General features: G+C 44.2%; 1 protein-coding gene across 2 annotated transcripts in view; it reads left to right on the top strand.

Annotated features, from left to right (window-relative positions):
• The first annotated feature begins 9,415 nt into the window (after window positions 1-9,415).
• The window catches only part of CDK13 (cyclin dependent kinase 13), a 69,517-nt gene continuing 60,930 nt past the window's right edge, over window positions 9,416-18,002 (top strand). For both annotated transcript variants that reach the window (XM_045005015.1, XM_045005014.1), the window contains exon 1: window positions 9,416-10,635. In XM_045005015.1, coding sequence (XP_044860950.1) covers window positions 9,431-10,635 — 1,205 coding nt within the window. In that variant the 5' untranslated portion in view covers window positions 9,416-9,430. The remainder of the gene's footprint in view (window positions 10,636-18,002) is intronic.

Raw genomic sequence — 18,002 nt, 5'->3', positions numbered from 1 at the left:
ATCTGCTAGTAGCTGGTAGGCTACTGAGAGCCTCTCATTGGAAAAAGAAAAATAGTGCAACTCAGGATGGTTCAGAAAAATGGGAGATTGTGAAAAAAAAGTAATGTACCAATTATGTATTGAGCAAAATAGATAGAGGACAAATAAATACTTAGATATTGGTTTACCATTTTTTCAATAATCAAAGTACACTCCTGCAAAACAAACCACCAGACCTGTCCATTTTTTTTTGAATATTAATGTTTGACAGACATGGTAGGTTTGTTAAATGTGTGTAATTAGAGATGTCACTCAATTTAAGAAAATCAGCAGAAACAGCATGCTTTGGGTAACAGAATGATGCTCACTCTGTAATATGCAATGCCCTCTAAAATAGAGATCTGATGTTTATATTACTGTGTAATGTTTCTCTAAACAAACGCTCACTATTGTAATAGTTATTGTTGTGTGTCTTATTTACAGGGCAAGGATTTGTAAATCTGTTAACTTACTAAATAAATCCCCAATTTTTTGGGGGGAGAACACACTTCCTTCCTACAAGATGTGTCGCATCTATAGCTATATATCTTACTGTATTCCATACCTTCACAGCACCAAGAAATGGCCTCCCTAATACAAGAATCCTTCCTTTGGGGTGGGGGTGAGTGGGAATGTTGATATTGTGTTATGAAACCTTGATAATGATAAAGGACTATTTGGGTTGGTTCACAGAACAAACAGAGCTCAGTGAATTAGTAAGGATGGCAGCAGGCAAGAGAACAGCGTGTGAGGTTTATTTAAAAGTGAACAATAGCAAGGTAGCGAGACACTGATAATGCTAATGGTGCCCGATTTCCCCTACTGTGATGAAAAACAAAACCTGCCCATAACTGGTTTTCATTTTACTGTGCACCAGCAATTGAGGTTTACCTTGAATGGCAGCATTGCGCCCTATCTCTGTGGAAAAAGTGACTGTTTCACCCCTCACTTGTCAGCAAGTAGCACAGATTTAAAATTATCCCACCCTAATGCTAAATTCTTGCAAAAAAGAGATTCTTCCTAGAGGAACTACAGGGAATTATCCCATGTTTCTGTGCTGCTGCAAGTCCTTTAAACAGCTTTTCACACTCTTGCTCCGTGCTGGTATGACACTTCTGACCAAAAAAAAAGCATTTCTCCCATCTGGCCCTGGACACAGAATACCAAAGGCAAGAAAAATATTATGAAAGAAACTTCTATGTGATCTATTCCACTGATGTGTTCAATCTTTGGAAACCACTTCAGAGGGGTAGAGAAATCCTTACCAAATCATGTTTCATCTTTTTTCTTATGCTATAGTGTAATGTAAATTCAGTGCCTTATTGAACCTGACACTTCACAAGTCTTGACCATGTGCTTTTTCTTTCTTTCTTTAGGCACCGCAGAAAATTAAACATTAAACTACAAATCCATTTTTAACAAGCTTTCAGTGATGTCCTGATTACAAAGAACAGTACTCACAGAGGACTGATATGTTCACAACAGGAAGAACGCTTCATTGCAGTAACCTTACAACTTTTTGAACGCATCATTAGATCCCACCCCATTCTTAAAAGAAAAACAAGTAATTTGCAAATAACGGCAAACTTTTTGGGGCGGCAACTGCAAAGAAGTTATAATAATACAATATCTCTTCCATCTCTAACTGTTGTGATCCTGTGAAGTCTAGGAACTTGTCACTATTAGATTATATACATAAACTCTAAACAAATTTATTTGATTAAAAATCAGTCTTTACAGTGCTTAAATTGTTATAACCTCCTATGACTTTTCATTTGATATTTACTTCATTACGATTATTTACCCATCAGCTGAAGTATAGTGATTCATTGACACCCTTGGACCTTCAAAAAAAAGCATAGGCCCAGAATGTTGACCTATTTTTTAAATGTCTTTTGTCATCTGACTTTTCAGCATCACAAGTTTATTATCCACTTAATTTTCAGATTTCCACACTGACTTTATCCTCTTACTGCTATTCTATCTAATCAAATCCTACCTAGTCAAGTGGAGCACACTTGTTTCCGGAGTTTAAAATAGTTGATGCCATCTTCTAAATCAGAAGTCCCCAAACTGTGGGGTATGCCCCCCCGGGGTGTGTGGAGGAATATTCAGGGGGTGGGGTGGGCAGGACCAGCTCCCTCAGGGGACAGGGAGAAAGGACGGGCCACTCCGCCCCCAGCCCCACCCCCAACTCCTGGCCCTGCACCTGACCCTGGCCTCAGCATGGCTCCACACTAGGAAAGGGTCCTGGCTGCTGGCCCCCACTGTGGCTCTGCTCCCAGCCCCAGGCTGCAGCTCCATTCCTGGCCCTGGGGCCAGGCTCCATCTGGATGTGGGGGCAGGAACTGAGCTGCGCCCAGATGCAGGCCACCGCAGCTCCGTCCCTGTACCCAGACCCACTCCCAGCTGCAGCCCTAGCCTTGGGCCCTTACACCTATCCGTGTCCCCACCCCCTGAGCCACGGCCCTGCTTCTGGCCCATCTCCAGGGGGGTGCAGACAGGGGGGCATGGACAAAGGGGTAGAGGGCATAACCCTCAAAATTTTGGGAACCACTGTTCTAAGAACTATTTGCTTTAAAGGTGCACAATGGTTATGCTGATATATGACTTAGCTGCAAGTTAGCTCAGAATTGTTGCTCTTCGGTTCCAGGATGGAAGATCTTTCTAAGCATCTGTGCTCATGATCTCAAGGAAATTGTATTCCACAATCAAGTTTGAAATCTGGTCTGAACAGCTCTTCTCTAATGGGTTTTTAATCATTTTAACTTTAAATGCTAAGTTCATTACATTTGCTAGCCTTCCACTGTTGGTTTGTTCTACAATGAAAGTCATACCTTTCAGATGCTTCAATTTGTGTGGTATGCATCAAACTTCTGCAAAAATCACCTTTGTGTGTTGTATCTTTCTGCTTCTGAGCATGTTTGTAAATGTATTTTAATAATATCAATAGCTGTGTCTGTTTTTGTATGTAACAAAAAAATGTTTAACATTTTCAGTTCCATCTGTTATAAAACTGCTATTACACGTAAAACGTTTTCTTAATCATTCTTCAATTTATGTTGCTATTTCTTTCTCAATGTAACAGTTCTGATATTAGGAAAAAGTTACTAAATGTTCAACCATGATGATTACATCTGTGGCCAACAGCCAACTCTGACACCACCTACTTTAAAGAACTCAAAAGACCTTGCACTACAATTCACCCAAGAATTTCAGGATATCAAATCCTTCCCCCAACAAAGCCAAGAGAAACTCTACAACCACATTCCCCATAAATGCACTGCAGGGTCCTTCTACATGCTGCCCAAGATAAACAAACAAGGAAACCCAGGTATCATATCTGAACATAGCACTCACTGCACAAAGGGCCAGTTTTCTCTAGGAAACAACTGACTTCTTCCCGAAATGTCACAACATTAACAACCTCCCTTAGAACACTATATATATATCAACATCCCTCACTATGATGGCATCGCTGCCTGCCTCAAATATCTACCAAACTATAGACAGTAGACAGATACCTGCCCCAAACATATTGCCAACCTCATCTATTTAATCCTCATCTATAACTATTTTACATTCAACAACAAACACTTTACCCAAACTCTGCAAACAGCCATGGGTGCTAGAATAGCTTCCCAATATGCCAGCATCTTCATGGGCCACTTTCAAGGAAGAATTTCTGGACGAATGCACCAGGAAACCTATGAAACACCTGAGATACATCAATGATATTTTCATCCTCTGGACAGATGACCTAAACTCCTTCATAGATATCCATCACAACTTCAACCACCCACCCATCTCCCTCAAGAACACTCCCACCCCAGCATCAATTTCCAGGACTTCACAGTCAGCTTCGACAATTGAATCCTACAGACAACTATACATAAGAAACCTGTGGATAACCAATTATTGCCTAAGTGGCTAACTATGTGGGGAGATGGACTTTGTTAACCCTCAGTTTGAGGTAAAATTAATGAATGTCCGTCCCAGAATTTTGTTTGTCCTGCGGCGTCTCCCTATTTCTATTCCTCAAACCTATTTTTAAAAATTCACTAACATTTTTAGAATGTTCGTTTGGGGTACAAGTAAGAAACCTAGACCGGCTCTGAAGAAATTATAGGTTCCTCTATTTCTGGGAGGATTTCATTTTCCCAACTTGGAAAATCAGATCTCCTTTTTGTTAAGCCAGGCATTTTGTGGATTCAGATTTACCAAAAACTGGTATACCCTCTCCCACTTTCAGGCATTGTAGGATCAAATTATTATAGATTTGATGGCTCCAGAACATCCACAATAACAGCTGTGAAGCAAACTTGGTCAAACTTGCGTGGAGAGTTCTGCTTCCATCCATTCTTCCACATTGAGGGGGCCCTATGGAATAATCCAATCCTTAAAAGTGGTGGCAAAACCTTGATGTGGAGAGACTGAATGGACAGAGGAATTATGACTGTGATATGGCTAACCTACAACTTAAACCATTTGTAGGTCTTCACCAACAATTTGACTTTTCCTGCACCAGAGCATGGAAATATCTCCAGGTAAAGCATTGGGAACGCCAGAACCTTTATTACTTTGGAGGAAAACTTCCTGGATTTGTTCAGCTTTTTTATTCTGGCCCCAAAAAATCTGCCAAAGATTGATAATTTGAGACTTCCTTGGAATAGAGGTTTGGATACACAACCATCTCCAACCTAATGGAATACAATTGTTATCTAATGTTTAAAAAGCAACTATAGGTTAGAGAATATGGCTTATTCACTGAAAGACACTTTTTTGAAAATACTGGTCCCCACATCAGGTAATGGGCACATAAATGCTGACTACTGTTGGAAATTTAACTCCCTCGGTGCTATATTAGCTTACATGTTTTGGGTTGTCCCTGTATCAACAATTTCTTATGAGGTGGATCAAAGGACCAATTTAATATTTGATGCTAAGTTGGAGCCCTCTCACTTAATGTTCACTCTTGGATATATTCCTGATAGGTGAAGATTACCTGATAATAAGGCGGTGTGGTTTCAATGTGCATCTTTGGTTGCTTACAAAAAAAAAATCCTACAAAAATGGAAGTTGATCCCCAACTAATGCACCTCTACCCCGATATAACACTGTCCTCAGGAGCCAAAAAATCTTACTGTGTTATAGGTGAAACCGTGTTATATCGAACTTGCTTTGATCTGCCGGAGTGCACAGCCCCACCCCCTGGAGTGGTGCTTTACCGCATTATATCCGAATTCATGTTATATTGGGTCATGTTATATCGGGGTAGAGGTGTATTAATGCCTGGCTCAGTGATACAGCTGACCTTGCAGCTACCAAATGACTAGCATTATGCAGAAAGGGAATGCCTGAAAAACTGAAAACAATTAAACTGACCTTTTAGAGGTCTATGATTAACATGGACCAGGAGGATAGATGTTGTTTCCCTTCCCCTCCCTTTATCTACTTTGTATATTATAAGATTCTTATATTTTGGTATATTTGTTGTATTTGGGAAAATATAAATTTATTAATAAAACCCATTGTTCACCAAACAATTCTCTTCACAGATTCAGTAATCATCTCAGACACAGTAATAAATCTGTTGTTTGCAACCAGGCACTCAAATACCACAGAATATGCTCTGAGGAGAAAATCCAGGAGACATACCTTAACACACTTAAAACCGCCTTCACTACACCAGCACACTCCATCAGAGCAGCACACTGATTCATGGAACGGGTCCCCCAAATACTCCGCTTCAATACAGGGGAAAAACTAAACCCCCACCCCACACTGGAACCCATAGGAGCTATCATAAAAAAAGTACAACCCATACTCAATAGGGACCACTTCCTGAAAAAAAACCCTAACATGTTTCTGCAATCCCCACTTCTGGCCTTCAAACAACCCCCCAGCCTTGCCAAGCTCATCATCACAAACAAGCTCCCTTTAGACCAAGACTCACTAAGTCAAAGCGGCATCAGAACTTGCCAGAACTGTAGATGCAAAACCTGAAGCCATACCTCCACTGCTACAGTGAGGAAGTGGGAGGGATAGCTCATTGGCCTGCTAAACCCAGGGTTGTGAGTTCATGAGGGGGCCACTTAGGGATCTGGGGCAAAAATCAGTACTTGGTCCTGCTAGTGAAGGCAGGGGACTGGACTTGATGACCTTTCAAGGTCCCTTCCAGTTCTAGGAGATAGGTATATCTCCTATTGCTATTATTATTATAACAACAACTTTCACAACATGTGGTACCTCATCCAGTGCACTAAATACCCCAATAACTATGTGGGTGAAATAAGACAATCACTATGCTCTTGAATGAACACTCAAGCTACATCTACATTACAGCTTATGTTGGCATAACTTGTCATTCAGAAGGGTGAATAAATCACCCCCTGAGACACATAAGACACACCGAAACAAGCGCCGGTGTAGACAGCACTATGTCAGGGCTTGGCTACACTTGAAAGTTGCAGCGCTGGGAGTTACAGCGCTGGTCGTGCAGCTGTGCAGGAACAGCGCTGGTGTGTGGCCACACTCACAGCTACCAGCGCTGGTGTGTGGCCACATTTGCAGCATTTACAGCACTGTTGGGAGTGCTGCATTATGGGCAGCTATCCCAGCGTTCAAGTGGCGGCAATGTGCTTTTCAAAAGAGGGGGTGGAGAATGGTGTACTGTGACAGGGAGCGGGGAAGATAGAGTGGATTTTTGGAGCCAACACTGTGTGTTAGCTTCCTGGATTGAAAAATCAGCAAACATTCACTCCCTGCGTGCCTGCCTTTCATTTGATCGTTCACAGCCAGGTACAGATAGCTCCTGTTTGCTGTGATCAGTGTTTGTTTTTTAGATAAGCAGTTCAACGGAGCTCCAATCGGAGTTCACAACAAAACAAAGAGAGGCTGCATAACAAAACAAAGAGTAATTTAGTTAAAAGCATTCTGGGATATCTCCTTATTCCCTGGAGGCCAATAAAAGCGCTGGTGTGTGTCCACACTTGATGAGCAGTGCTGGATCACCAGCGCTGCAATCGCTACACCCCAACCTGACCAGGTGTACAGCCAGCGCTGCAGCCAGGGAGTTGCAGTGCTGGATGTGCCTTGCAGGTGTGGACAGTTACTAATTGCAGCACTGGAAAGCCTCTACCAGCGCTGCAACTTGCAAGTGTAGCCAAGCCCTCAGTGTGAGAATTGCTACTGCTGCTCATGAGGGCTGAAGTAGTTAACCTGACAGGAGAGCTCTCTCCCATGGGTTTAGAGTGGCTATATTAAAGAGCTTACAATGGCACAGCTGGACTGATGCAGCTGCACCACTGTAAAAGTCTCTAGTGGAGTACGCTCATTACAATACACTGTAACCCATTAAACCTCCTTTGTGCTATGACTGCAGAGGTATTAACTGCCCACTTTGCCTTGAATGGTCTATTCCATGTGTGCTATCTCCTTATTAAGCTTAACAATCTGTCCCACCTTGTATTTAGCAGTGACAGTCAAATGAGCATATCTTTCTTAAAACTGAAAAAGAACTTGGTGTAAGCTCAAAAGCTTGTCTCTCTCACCATCAGAAGTTGGTCCAATAAAATATATTTATTACCTCACCCACTTTGTCTCTCTAATATCTTGGGACAAACACAGCTACAAAAACACTGCATATATAAAACCGGTAGGTCACTTAAGGCTGGCAGCTACTAAGAGCTGAAGGGAAATGCTTGACCTATATCTTCCCCCAAACATATTTTTAAAACTTTGTTGCTTGCACGTATATTCCACCAGCGCCTTGATTTCTAACGAAACACTAGCACCATCAATATCTATTTTAGAAGTGAAGATTGCCATACCCACGTATTTCAAAATCACGAGGCAGTCCCCAGATTTAAGATTGGTTTAAAATCATACAAGTTTTAAAAATAATGCATAATTCTACTTGTTTTCTGGTTTTTATACCTTTAGGACTTAAGTTTTCATTTTTTTCTCTCTCTCTGCAACACAAAAGTTAAAGAAATCTACCCTAAAGAACGCTAAGATACCAGAAGACCTGAACAATTGGCACATAAGACAATCTCCAAATACTTGCAACAATCATGATAGTCACCAGAGCTGGAGAAACCGAAGGAGCTTGTGTTTATATTTAAAATTTAAGTGCAGACACTGTTAATACAGATCATTCAATGCCTCTGTTAGGTGGGGGTCATCTCCCTGATTATGGTAATGAGAGCGCGTGTCCCCAGTCCCACTGAGCGAAAAAACAACTCCGCTGGGGCAGGGACTGCTCCCCGCGCTGTTCACCACACCGAGTAGGGAGCGGTGCACGAGGCGGCCCGTGCGTACACGCAGCCAGCGGGCCTGGGGCAGGGATTACAGCGCCGGCTGCTGCTCTCACAGCCTGAAAAGTGCGCACGAGGCTCTGGGCTCGAGAGCGGGCCCCGCGGCGCGTGACTCCGAACCGCCCGCGGCTGCCGTTCAACGCGTGGGGCGGACAACACGGCGCCCCCGCCCGGTAACCAGCGGCCTCGCTGCCGCCTGCCGCCCGGGATGGGCGCCACAGGCCCGGGCCTGCAGCAAGAACCACGCGGGGGGGAGGGGAATCCTCCGAGCGACGAGCAGCGACACCGCCCTCCCCCGCAACAGGAACCTCTTGGATGACCTTTCACCCGCTGCCCTCTTCCCCGCGCTGAAGCGGATTGGGCTCGAGACCCGGCCGGAAGCTACGCACGAAACCTTCCGGTCGTGACGTTCAGGGGAGTCTCTCGCGTGGTGTCGATAGTCTCCCGGCCGGCGACGGGGAGAACGCTCGCGCTAGTGAGCTTTCCCCCCTCCACCCCCCCCCGGCTGTACGCGCGTGCGCAGTGCGCGCCGTGTCCCCTGTGTGTGTGTGTCAGTCGCACAGCGCGGAGGCCTCTCGATCGCTGCCCGGCTGCGAGCGCCGGGATCGAGCCGCCGGGAGTGCGCGTAGCTGGGACACCTGCGGCGCGACAGCGACCCTGGGACTCGAGAAGGAGCCGCGGGGGGCAGCGCGGCCCGCAGGCGCCGCCGGAGGGGCCGAGAGAGGCGAGCAGCAGCCGCCGCCGCCGGAGGAGGAGGAGGAGGCGGCGCGGGCCGGGATGGACTGAGGAGGCCGCCGTGAGACTCTTCCGTGTTGCGGGGACAGCGGGAGCCGGGCCTAGGAGCCTGCGGGCTCGTTGGAGACTGAGCCCCCCCCCAGCCCCACCCCCCGCCGCCGCTGCTGCCGGGCGGCCCGAGCGCGGGGGTCGCGGCCCGATGTGAGGCGCGGCCGGGCGGGCGGCGCGGTCTGAGGCGGGCTGCGGGGCCGGGGGCCGCCTGTGCGCGGCGCGGTGTCTCCATGGCGCCGGCAGCGCCCTGAAGGCGGCGGCGGCGGATTCGCAGGCCGCGTCCTAGTCCTCGGCCTTGAGTGAGCTCGATGCCGAGCACCTCGGACGCGGCGCCAGCTGGAGGGAGCGGGGGAAGCCGGGGCTGGGGCGGCTCGGCAGCGGGGGAGGCGCCGGCGGACAAGAAGCGGCTGCATCACCGGAGACGGAAGCGCTTCGCGGCCCAGCCGCAGCCTCCCGCTCCGCCGCCGCCGCCGGCTCCTCACCCGCTGCTGTTTCCGCTCCTGCAGCCGCCGCTCCTGCAGCCGCCGCTGCCGCCGCAGTCTCTGCTGTTCCTGGCGGCCACCAGCGCCTCCTCCTGCTGCGGGGACGGGGGGGAGCGGAAGCGGCCCCGGGGCAAGCGGCGCTCGGGGTCCCGGCACAAGCGGCGTCGGGGCCGCGGGGGAGGCGCAGGGGGCGGCGGCGGCGGCGGCGCCCAGGAGCCGGAGAAGCGGCGCGGTAGCGGGGGGCTGAGCACTCTGGTGGAGGAGTACGACGACGTGAGCTCCCAGTCCGAGGGGCTGGTGGGAAGCGGAGCGGCCGGACCAGGCGGGGCGGGGAGCGGCGGGGGAAGCCCGGCCTCCTCCTCCGGCGGGGGGAGCCAGCGCCCCCGGGGGGAGTCGGAGCGGAGCAGCCGGCCGCGCCGGGAACATCGCGGCAGCAGCGGCCGCTCCAGAGAGCGGCACCGGGAGCACCGCAGGCGGGGGGAGGAGAAGCAGCAGGAGGGGACGGCGGTGGCCAGGGGGGGAGCCGAGGCCTCCTCTTCCTCCTCCAAGTCCCGCAGCCGCCACAATCAGACCGGGGGCCAGGACCGGGAGGGCCCCAAGAGCAGCAGTGGCGGCGGCAGCGACGCCCGCAGGAAGGGCCCGGCCGCCTCCCCCGGCAGTGGCAGGAAGGAGCGGGAGGGCAAAGCGCACAAGAGCCGGACTAAAACGGCCAAAGAGCCGCCCTCGGCCTACAAGGACCCGCCGAAGGCTTATCGGGAGGATAAGGCCGAGCCTAGGGCCTACAGGCGGCAGCGATCGTCCCCCAGCCCCGGCCGGGACGACAGCCCCCCGTCGCACAGGGCCTCCCAGAGCCAGAGGAGCCGCAAATCGCCCAGCCCCGTCGGCGGGCGCTCCCCCCTCAGCCCCTACAGCCGCCGCCGATCCCCTAGCTACAGCCGGCACAGCTCGTACGAACGCGGCGGGGATGTGTCGCCCAGTCCCTACAGTAGCAGCTGGCGCCGCTCTCGGAGCCCTTACAGCCCCACTGTCCGGTGAGTTGGTGTTAGAGATTTGATGCTGTGTGTCGGGGGCGGGAGAGGGTTATATCCGCTGGGGGGAGGCTCTGTCCCGAATAACTTGGATGGCGAAACGGGAAGATTTATATCTAATTTAGGGGGGAAACAGGGTTGTCTGTTCTCCCATCCCATTGGGGAGAAGGAGGGGGAGAAGAGACTGTGATTTACTAAAATCATACTCCTGCCTTGTCCCTGGAGCAGGGAAGAGACCCTAATGCAACAAAGTGGACCTGTCACATCTGCTCCTTTTTCTCTTGTAGAGAAGAGAGATTGTAAAGCTAAAATCTCACTGTGTGTGGCAGTGGTTATAAACTTCCCATTATAATGTTATCTGAAGTGGGAAATCACCATCCCCCACTGAGGGTAAGACCTCTGGGGTACTAAGTCTGTTAAATGTTTTAATGAGCAGATTTCCCTCATAAGCATCCTGTTCCTGTCTAACCCCAGAGATAGGTAAATGTTAAATTATTTTATAGCTTAGTTAATCTTTTAGAAATGAGTTCGTTAAAAATTACATTGAATAAAATATGGGACATTTAGTGTTTGCACTTGTGTAAATTATTAGTGCAAACTAATTATTATAGAAAATGAGGCAATATTAAATGCTGCAAAGGAACTATGCATGTTTCACTAAGTACTTAATTTTTAAAAAAATATGCTTATGTCCTTATTCTGCAAAGATTTACCACTGTGTTTAAACTTCATGCACTGCAAGTAGTTCCACTGATATCAGTGGGCACTTGTAGTGTAAAAAGTGAATTAGGTGTGTGTGTTTTGGCAGGGTCAGGGTCTTTCTCTGCTTAATGTATATGATAACCTGATGGCTAAGTTTTGTTTTTTGTGTATGCAGAAAATAATGGCTTCAATAATGGCTGAGTATTGTCAGGTAGAGTTATCTACCTTTTGTATTTGTATTGCAAAGATATTTATTATTAACTTGTTTTTAATTAACTGGATTTTTGAGAGGGCTGTGTGTTTGGCCTGTGCGTATTTCCAAAAGAAGAACTATATTTGTAATAAAAGAATCTTGTGATGGTCTTGGGCCAATACTTGATTTATCTTAAAGTTGTTACAAACTGATGTGTAAAGTTATTCAGGTTCTAAAAATATTTGTATTTTTAATTTTATCACTCCATTGACAAGAATTCCGTAGGCTCCATGAAAAACAACTTCATGCTCCCTCTGATGGTTCTGTGTCAGTTAACACTTTGGCCAGGGCTCATTGAAAATGGTGCATGTTCTCTGAGCCATCCTGGCATTCTACTGAGGCTTGCCAGTAAAATCCACTTTCTGGATGGGCACTAAACATTGAAGTGGTTGAGTAACTCAATTTGTATCCTGTATTATGTTGGGGGAATAAAACAAAGATGGTTTTTAAAAATAAGATGTATTTGAAATTGCAGTTGTTGTGAAACATCTTAGTAAACTTCAGAATGTTTCAAAACAGGAAAAAGTATTCATAATCGGAACAAAGACAATCATTAGGATTAAAAGTATTTGTCATTTAAGAGTGTTATAATTGGTTAAAGAAACTTTTTAAAAAAAAAATTATCATGATTTAAGGGAACAATTGGATTTAGGAAATACTGATTGAATTCAGAATTGCTGAATTATGAGCTGATGTGTGCAGTATTCCAGTCATGAAGTGCAATAATATGCTATGGGTTTCAACTAAGGAATTGCCATATCTGATACAATTAGTAGTTCATCTAGTCCAGTTTATTTTTCTTTACACAGCTGCCAGTAAGAAATGCTTTAGAGGAAGTTGCATGAAACCGTGTAGTGGACAATTACAAAATAAAGTAGGCTTTTGGTTTGAAGCATGAGAATTTCTATCCCTTCAATTAAAAAATTACCTAATTTGTCATACAAATGTCTGAATTGCAAATTTGATGGCTTGTTTTCCAGAATTTATCTTTGACTTTTTCCCCAGGTCATCTGTGATTTCTGTCCAATCTCTTAGTATATACAGAGATACTTCTATATTTACTAATTTCCCTTGCCGATGTCTTCTTTCTGACTTGCTGGAGGAGTTGGGGCAGCCAGTGGGAGACTGCATTTGTAGAGACAATGAGGGAGGAAAGGATGGCCTTCAGATTAGGGCTTTGGACCTAGGAGATCTGGGTTAAATTCCATGCCCTACAGTTGTCCTTGGCTGGGTCACATATACTCTTTTTGACTGTTTCTTGTCTATAAAATGGGGGTGATACTTCCTGAAGTGGGTGTGAAGATAAATTCATTAATGCTTGTGCAGTGCACAGATGCTCTGATGATAAAGGGCCATAGTTCTTGGGTATACTTGAATCATCCTCAGCACCTGTCTGCTTTTCCATCAGCTCCTGTTTTAACTAGGCCTCCCAAAAAGTATTAATTTTCTGTAATGGGGGTTCTTTGCCTTTAACACACAATGGGTCTGTAACTTGAACACTGTCTTCAATTCATCCCGCTCTAAAATGTCGCATATAGGGCATGTCTAAATCTTTCAATTTCTCCCTGCATAGCATCTCTAATATCTGGCTTTTCCTTTTTGTTGTCATTACTAAAACTCACATTCAGGCCTGCATTACTCATGTCTTTGCTATTGCAACCTCCTCTCTGGCCTTGATAAATCTTATTTTGCCCCATTTATATGTATTCAAAATGCCGCTCTGAACATCATTTTCTTTGCCTGTTGTTGGGGAATAATATAGTTGATTTTCCATGCTTCTGTTCTTAAATCTGTCCTTCACATTGAGGACAGCAGGAAGGATTAATGATGGCCAGCTTGGGATGGCCTTTTCTCACACATGGACTAGAAGTTTTAGTTTTGGTCTTATCTAAACAAGAAAATTGAACCATTTTAAACGTTGTTTGTTAAGCCCCTGTATAAACATCCTTATTTTAGTTTGAGTGGCTTATTTCAGTTTAATTTAAACTGATTCCTAATCAGCTAAATGGAAAGAAGCTTGGTTTAAACCAATAAGTGTCCATATCAACTTTTGCACCAGTGCAACTAAAGGTCTAAAAGTTTTACTGTCTTGGTCAAGGGGATAGAAGGCTTTTTAAGTTGCTTGCTGGAGCAGTTGGGCCAGCCAGTAGCAGAACAGGCCACAGTATTGATAGGGAGGTTTTAAGAGCTGTCTAATTTAGATGTTTCTAAAGCAGCTATTATTTAGGGCTGGGCTTTTCAAAGGGGACTATGGGAGTTAACCACTCAAATTGCCTTGAAAGATAGAAATTATCCATCCATGCCAGTGCATTGTTACTTTTGAGAGTACACCTTGAAGAGGTACATCAGTTACCAGTCCATCCCACCTCACAAATCCCTGGGAGTCTGGGTATAGTCTATTCCAGGGGTAGGTAACCTATGGCACGTGTGCTGAAGGCGGCACATGAGCTGATTTTCAGTGGCACACTCACTACCCGGGTCCTGGCCACCGGTCCGGGAGGGCTCTGTATCTTAATTTAATTCTAGATGAAGCTTCTTAAACATTTTAAAAGCCTTATTTACTTTACATACAACAATAGTTTAATTATATATTATAGACTTATACAAAGAGACCTTCTAAAAAACGTTAAAATGTATTACGGGCACGCAAAACCTTAAATTAGAGTGAATAAATGAAGACTCGGCACACTACTTCTGAAAGGTTGCTGACCCCTGGTCTATTCAGTGTCTCACCTGCTTTATGGGAAAAGGTATAAAGAGAAGTTTCACTGTTTTTGAAGGTTTTCCTGTTGTGGGCATATCAGAAAATTCTGGGCAGTTTTCATCTGCCCAATATAAATATTTTGCACTAGTTTATATATTTTCATTTTGTGGGGCATTTTTGGAATTATCTAAATAAAAGTGAAGGTTATAATATGAATCTTGAATCAGTTAATGTGCATTTCTTAGTTGCACAAATGCTCTGCCAAATAAGTTGGAAGGGTTTACTGCATAGTTTAGGCCATAGTTGCATGGACAAGTGTAATGCTTTCATGACGGCAACAGCTTCTTAGGGCATGTGCCATCTTGACCTGTATGATGTAAAGCAGTGGTTCTCAAATTTCATTGCACCGTGACACCCTTCTGACAACAAAAAATATTACATGACCCTAGGAGGGGAACTGAAGCCTGAGCATGGGCCTGCTGCTCTGGGCGAGGGGCCTATAACCTGAGCCCTGCCACCCAGGGCTGAAGCCCTTTGGCTCTGGGTGGTGGGGCTGAGGGTTCGGCTTCGGGCCCCAGCATGTCTGCCAGCTGTGGCGACCCCATTAAAACAGGGTTGTGACTCACTTTGGGGTCCTGACCGTCAGTTTGAGAACCGCTGGTATAAAGGCTTCATTCTGAGCTAGTGTCTAGGTGTAATGGTGTTATGATAATAAGCTCACCTTTCTCTGGCTTCTAGTCTGTTTCCTAATGATAATTCCCTAGAGCTGCACAGAATGTGCTTGCAGTAATGCTACCTGACTGTAGCAATTTTGGTATCTAGGGAGGGTGAAAATGAAGATAACATGAATAAACTTTTACAGTGCTTTAGGTATTTTTGTCTTCAAGGCTTGGAAAAAGGCTTACGTACTTTTTCAGCTAGATGACTGAACTTCCCAGCCAGAAGCTTTATATAAAATATTGGGGATGGAGAAGAAACTAATGAGGTCCAGGGACACAACAGCTCCAATGACTTCACTAGCTTATAACTTAAATAAGCAGCAGAGTGAAACTGACATGATACTTGTCTGTTCAGAGTTCTGAATTGCAATCGTGACATTGACTAGTGCAGGGGTTCTCAAACTGGGGTTAGGACCCCTCAGGGGGGTCACGAGGTTATTACGTGGGGGTTGCGAACTGTCATCCTCCATCCTAAACTCCGCTTTGCCTCCAGCATTTATAATGGTGTTAAATACATTAAAAAGTGTTTTTAATTTATAAGGGGGGTCGCACTCAGAGGCTATGTGAAAGGGGTCACCAGTACAAAAGTTTGAGAACCACTGGACTAGTGTCTTGTCATTTTCAACCTGTTGCTGCTTGGAGGTGGGCTCTGAGCATCTGCAGACATTGGATCAGTTTTACCTATGGTTCACATCTGGAAGTTTATCTTTGCAACCATAAGGGCTAGAAATTTAGTTTTCATTAAAAACCTTAAATTCTGCAGACACTGTTTAAGCTCCTTCACTTGCCAGTGAAAAGTTTCACTCATTGCCAATGAGTAGGTGAATGGATTTTTCAAGACCTGTTGTGCTTGGTCTGAATGAGATCAGTTTTAGTGTTTCTTTGCTGGACTGGGAGACAAATGAACATTGGCTATTAAGATACTACTTGAAATAATTGGTAGTGTTGCCTATGTTTTTCTTTTGTCTATATTAACAGTTATTCTGTAGGAAAAAATTGCACATTTAAGATAATAGAAGAATGAGGATATAAGGTATTTCTGTAGCAACTAGATTGAACTTTGAACACTCTAGTACAAAAATATGTTATTAACAAAACCATATTGCAACAAACTTTTCATATCTGTATTAGAGTATTTAAACTTTCTCTAGTAACTAATTCTGAGGTGTTTTACAAAGCATGGAATTGTAAGACAAGATCAGGTAGCTTCCCATGACTTCATTCAGGTAATCCAGGTCATTGTAAACTGTGTGATCACACGTTCAATTCACATAACCTAATATATTTGTTTTATTTCACACTTAGGTAGAGGTACTAATATGTTTGAGTATTTCTTTAGAACGAAGCTTTCCTTGAAAAACTTAAAATTTAAAACTTCAGTTTTTTAAGGTAGGGAATGAAAGAGCTTTTAAAAATTCTGAATACTTGTTCTTTTACCTAATTTATATCTATCTGATGTATATCAAGGGCCTCTGTCATTGTGGTGTGAGTTCTGAATTCAGAATTTAAGATTTACATTGTTACTTGTAGTGGACTTAGGTTTTTACCTCTCTTTTGTTCAGTGGCTCTCTTTTCTTGTTCTTTTTCCTTATCTTTGGTGGTTATGGGACGGATTTTTTGAAAAACAGTTAATTTTGCAAAGCATTCTGAAAACAGGCCTGAGGTCAGACTAATCTCTGTAGGTAAATAATTCCCTGAGCAAGGGTTCTCTACTGAGGGCACGTTAGTTATAAAATTAAGGAGAAAATAAAATTACTAAATTTCAAAGTTACCCAACATTCCTGATTTTTTAGACTTGCTAATGACGTCAAAGTACTGAAGGAATAGATTTGAATACCTGGATAAAGTTAAGACATGTGGCACTTGCTCAAATAGCAGTACTAAATAGTTTTTTTTGTATAGCTGTCTGCAATGCAAATGTAGACATTGAACTAAAAACTGGACTAAAGGAAAAACATGATTAATGGTAGATCACATGAGAGAAAATTTCTCCTATCATAGGTAAGGAGAATTAAGCTTAAATTTGCTTATTAATGCACAGAGGGAGTTTAGGCTAAAATTATAATTAACCAGAATGTCCTGTCACTGGTGGTTCAAATTACTGAATGATCATATGGGTATATAGTGTCTTGGGAAATTTATGGTAAACGTCAATTGATTAAATTTAGAGATCTGCCTTTCAAATATTTTTAAAAGAACAGATAATTACACTGGAAGACCATGGTGCTCGTATACCATTTGCTAGGGTTGAGCTGTAGATTCCATTTTAACCTCCTCCCCTTGTTTCGGTTACTGATAACTTTCGCAAACACCTTCTTCTTGTGATGATCTCTGAGGTGTTGCATCTTGGCCTAGAGATGAATATTTTATTAAGGAATTTGGAAAAATCAGTTCAGCTGTTCTTGAACTCTGCAAATATTGGGGAAAAAAATCCTGATAAGTTCTGATTAAAATGTTTGCTCTTGCGTAATTCAAATGGCTGAAAGTCAACACTTCAAACTTGGCTTTCTCTTGAATGTCTAATTAAAAGGAAAAACCATAAAAGTTTAAACAACATCTTGTAAATGTTTTAAAAGGTTATGAACAGCGAAAGCTAGCATTTTTTGCTTATGAGTTTAAATTTTTGTTTTTCTGATGTGCTACTAGTCTGTGTTAACAATGGTGATATGCCTCTAAAGTACTTAATACTCTTTTTAATAAAAGGGGGTGAGGGTGGGGATGGGAAAGTGTGATGCAACAAAGAACTCAAGCACTCCAGTCAAGAAAATCACAAACTTAAGATTCCAGCTTTAAAATTCTCACTCGGTACATACACGAGGTTATTTCTATGTAACATATTGCTGGTTTTTTCATTCTGTACCTTTAAAATATTCAGACTATACAATGTAGCAATTAATGTTCCATTATAAACTAACTACTGGAGTTTTCTGACTTCAGTGTGCTTGATTATTCAAATATTACATTAACTTTTTGCATTAATTCTTAAATACAC

The sequence above is a fragment of the Mauremys mutica genome, chromosome 2 (assembly GCF_020497125.1).
Source record: "Mauremys mutica isolate MM-2020 ecotype Southern chromosome 2, ASM2049712v1, whole genome shotgun sequence".
In the NCBI taxonomy this organism is placed as follows: domain Eukaryota; kingdom Metazoa; phylum Chordata; order Testudines; family Geoemydidae; genus Mauremys; species Mauremys mutica.
The sequence above is the reverse complement of the archived record's forward strand: the minus strand, read 5'-3'. Positions and strand labels throughout refer to the sequence as shown.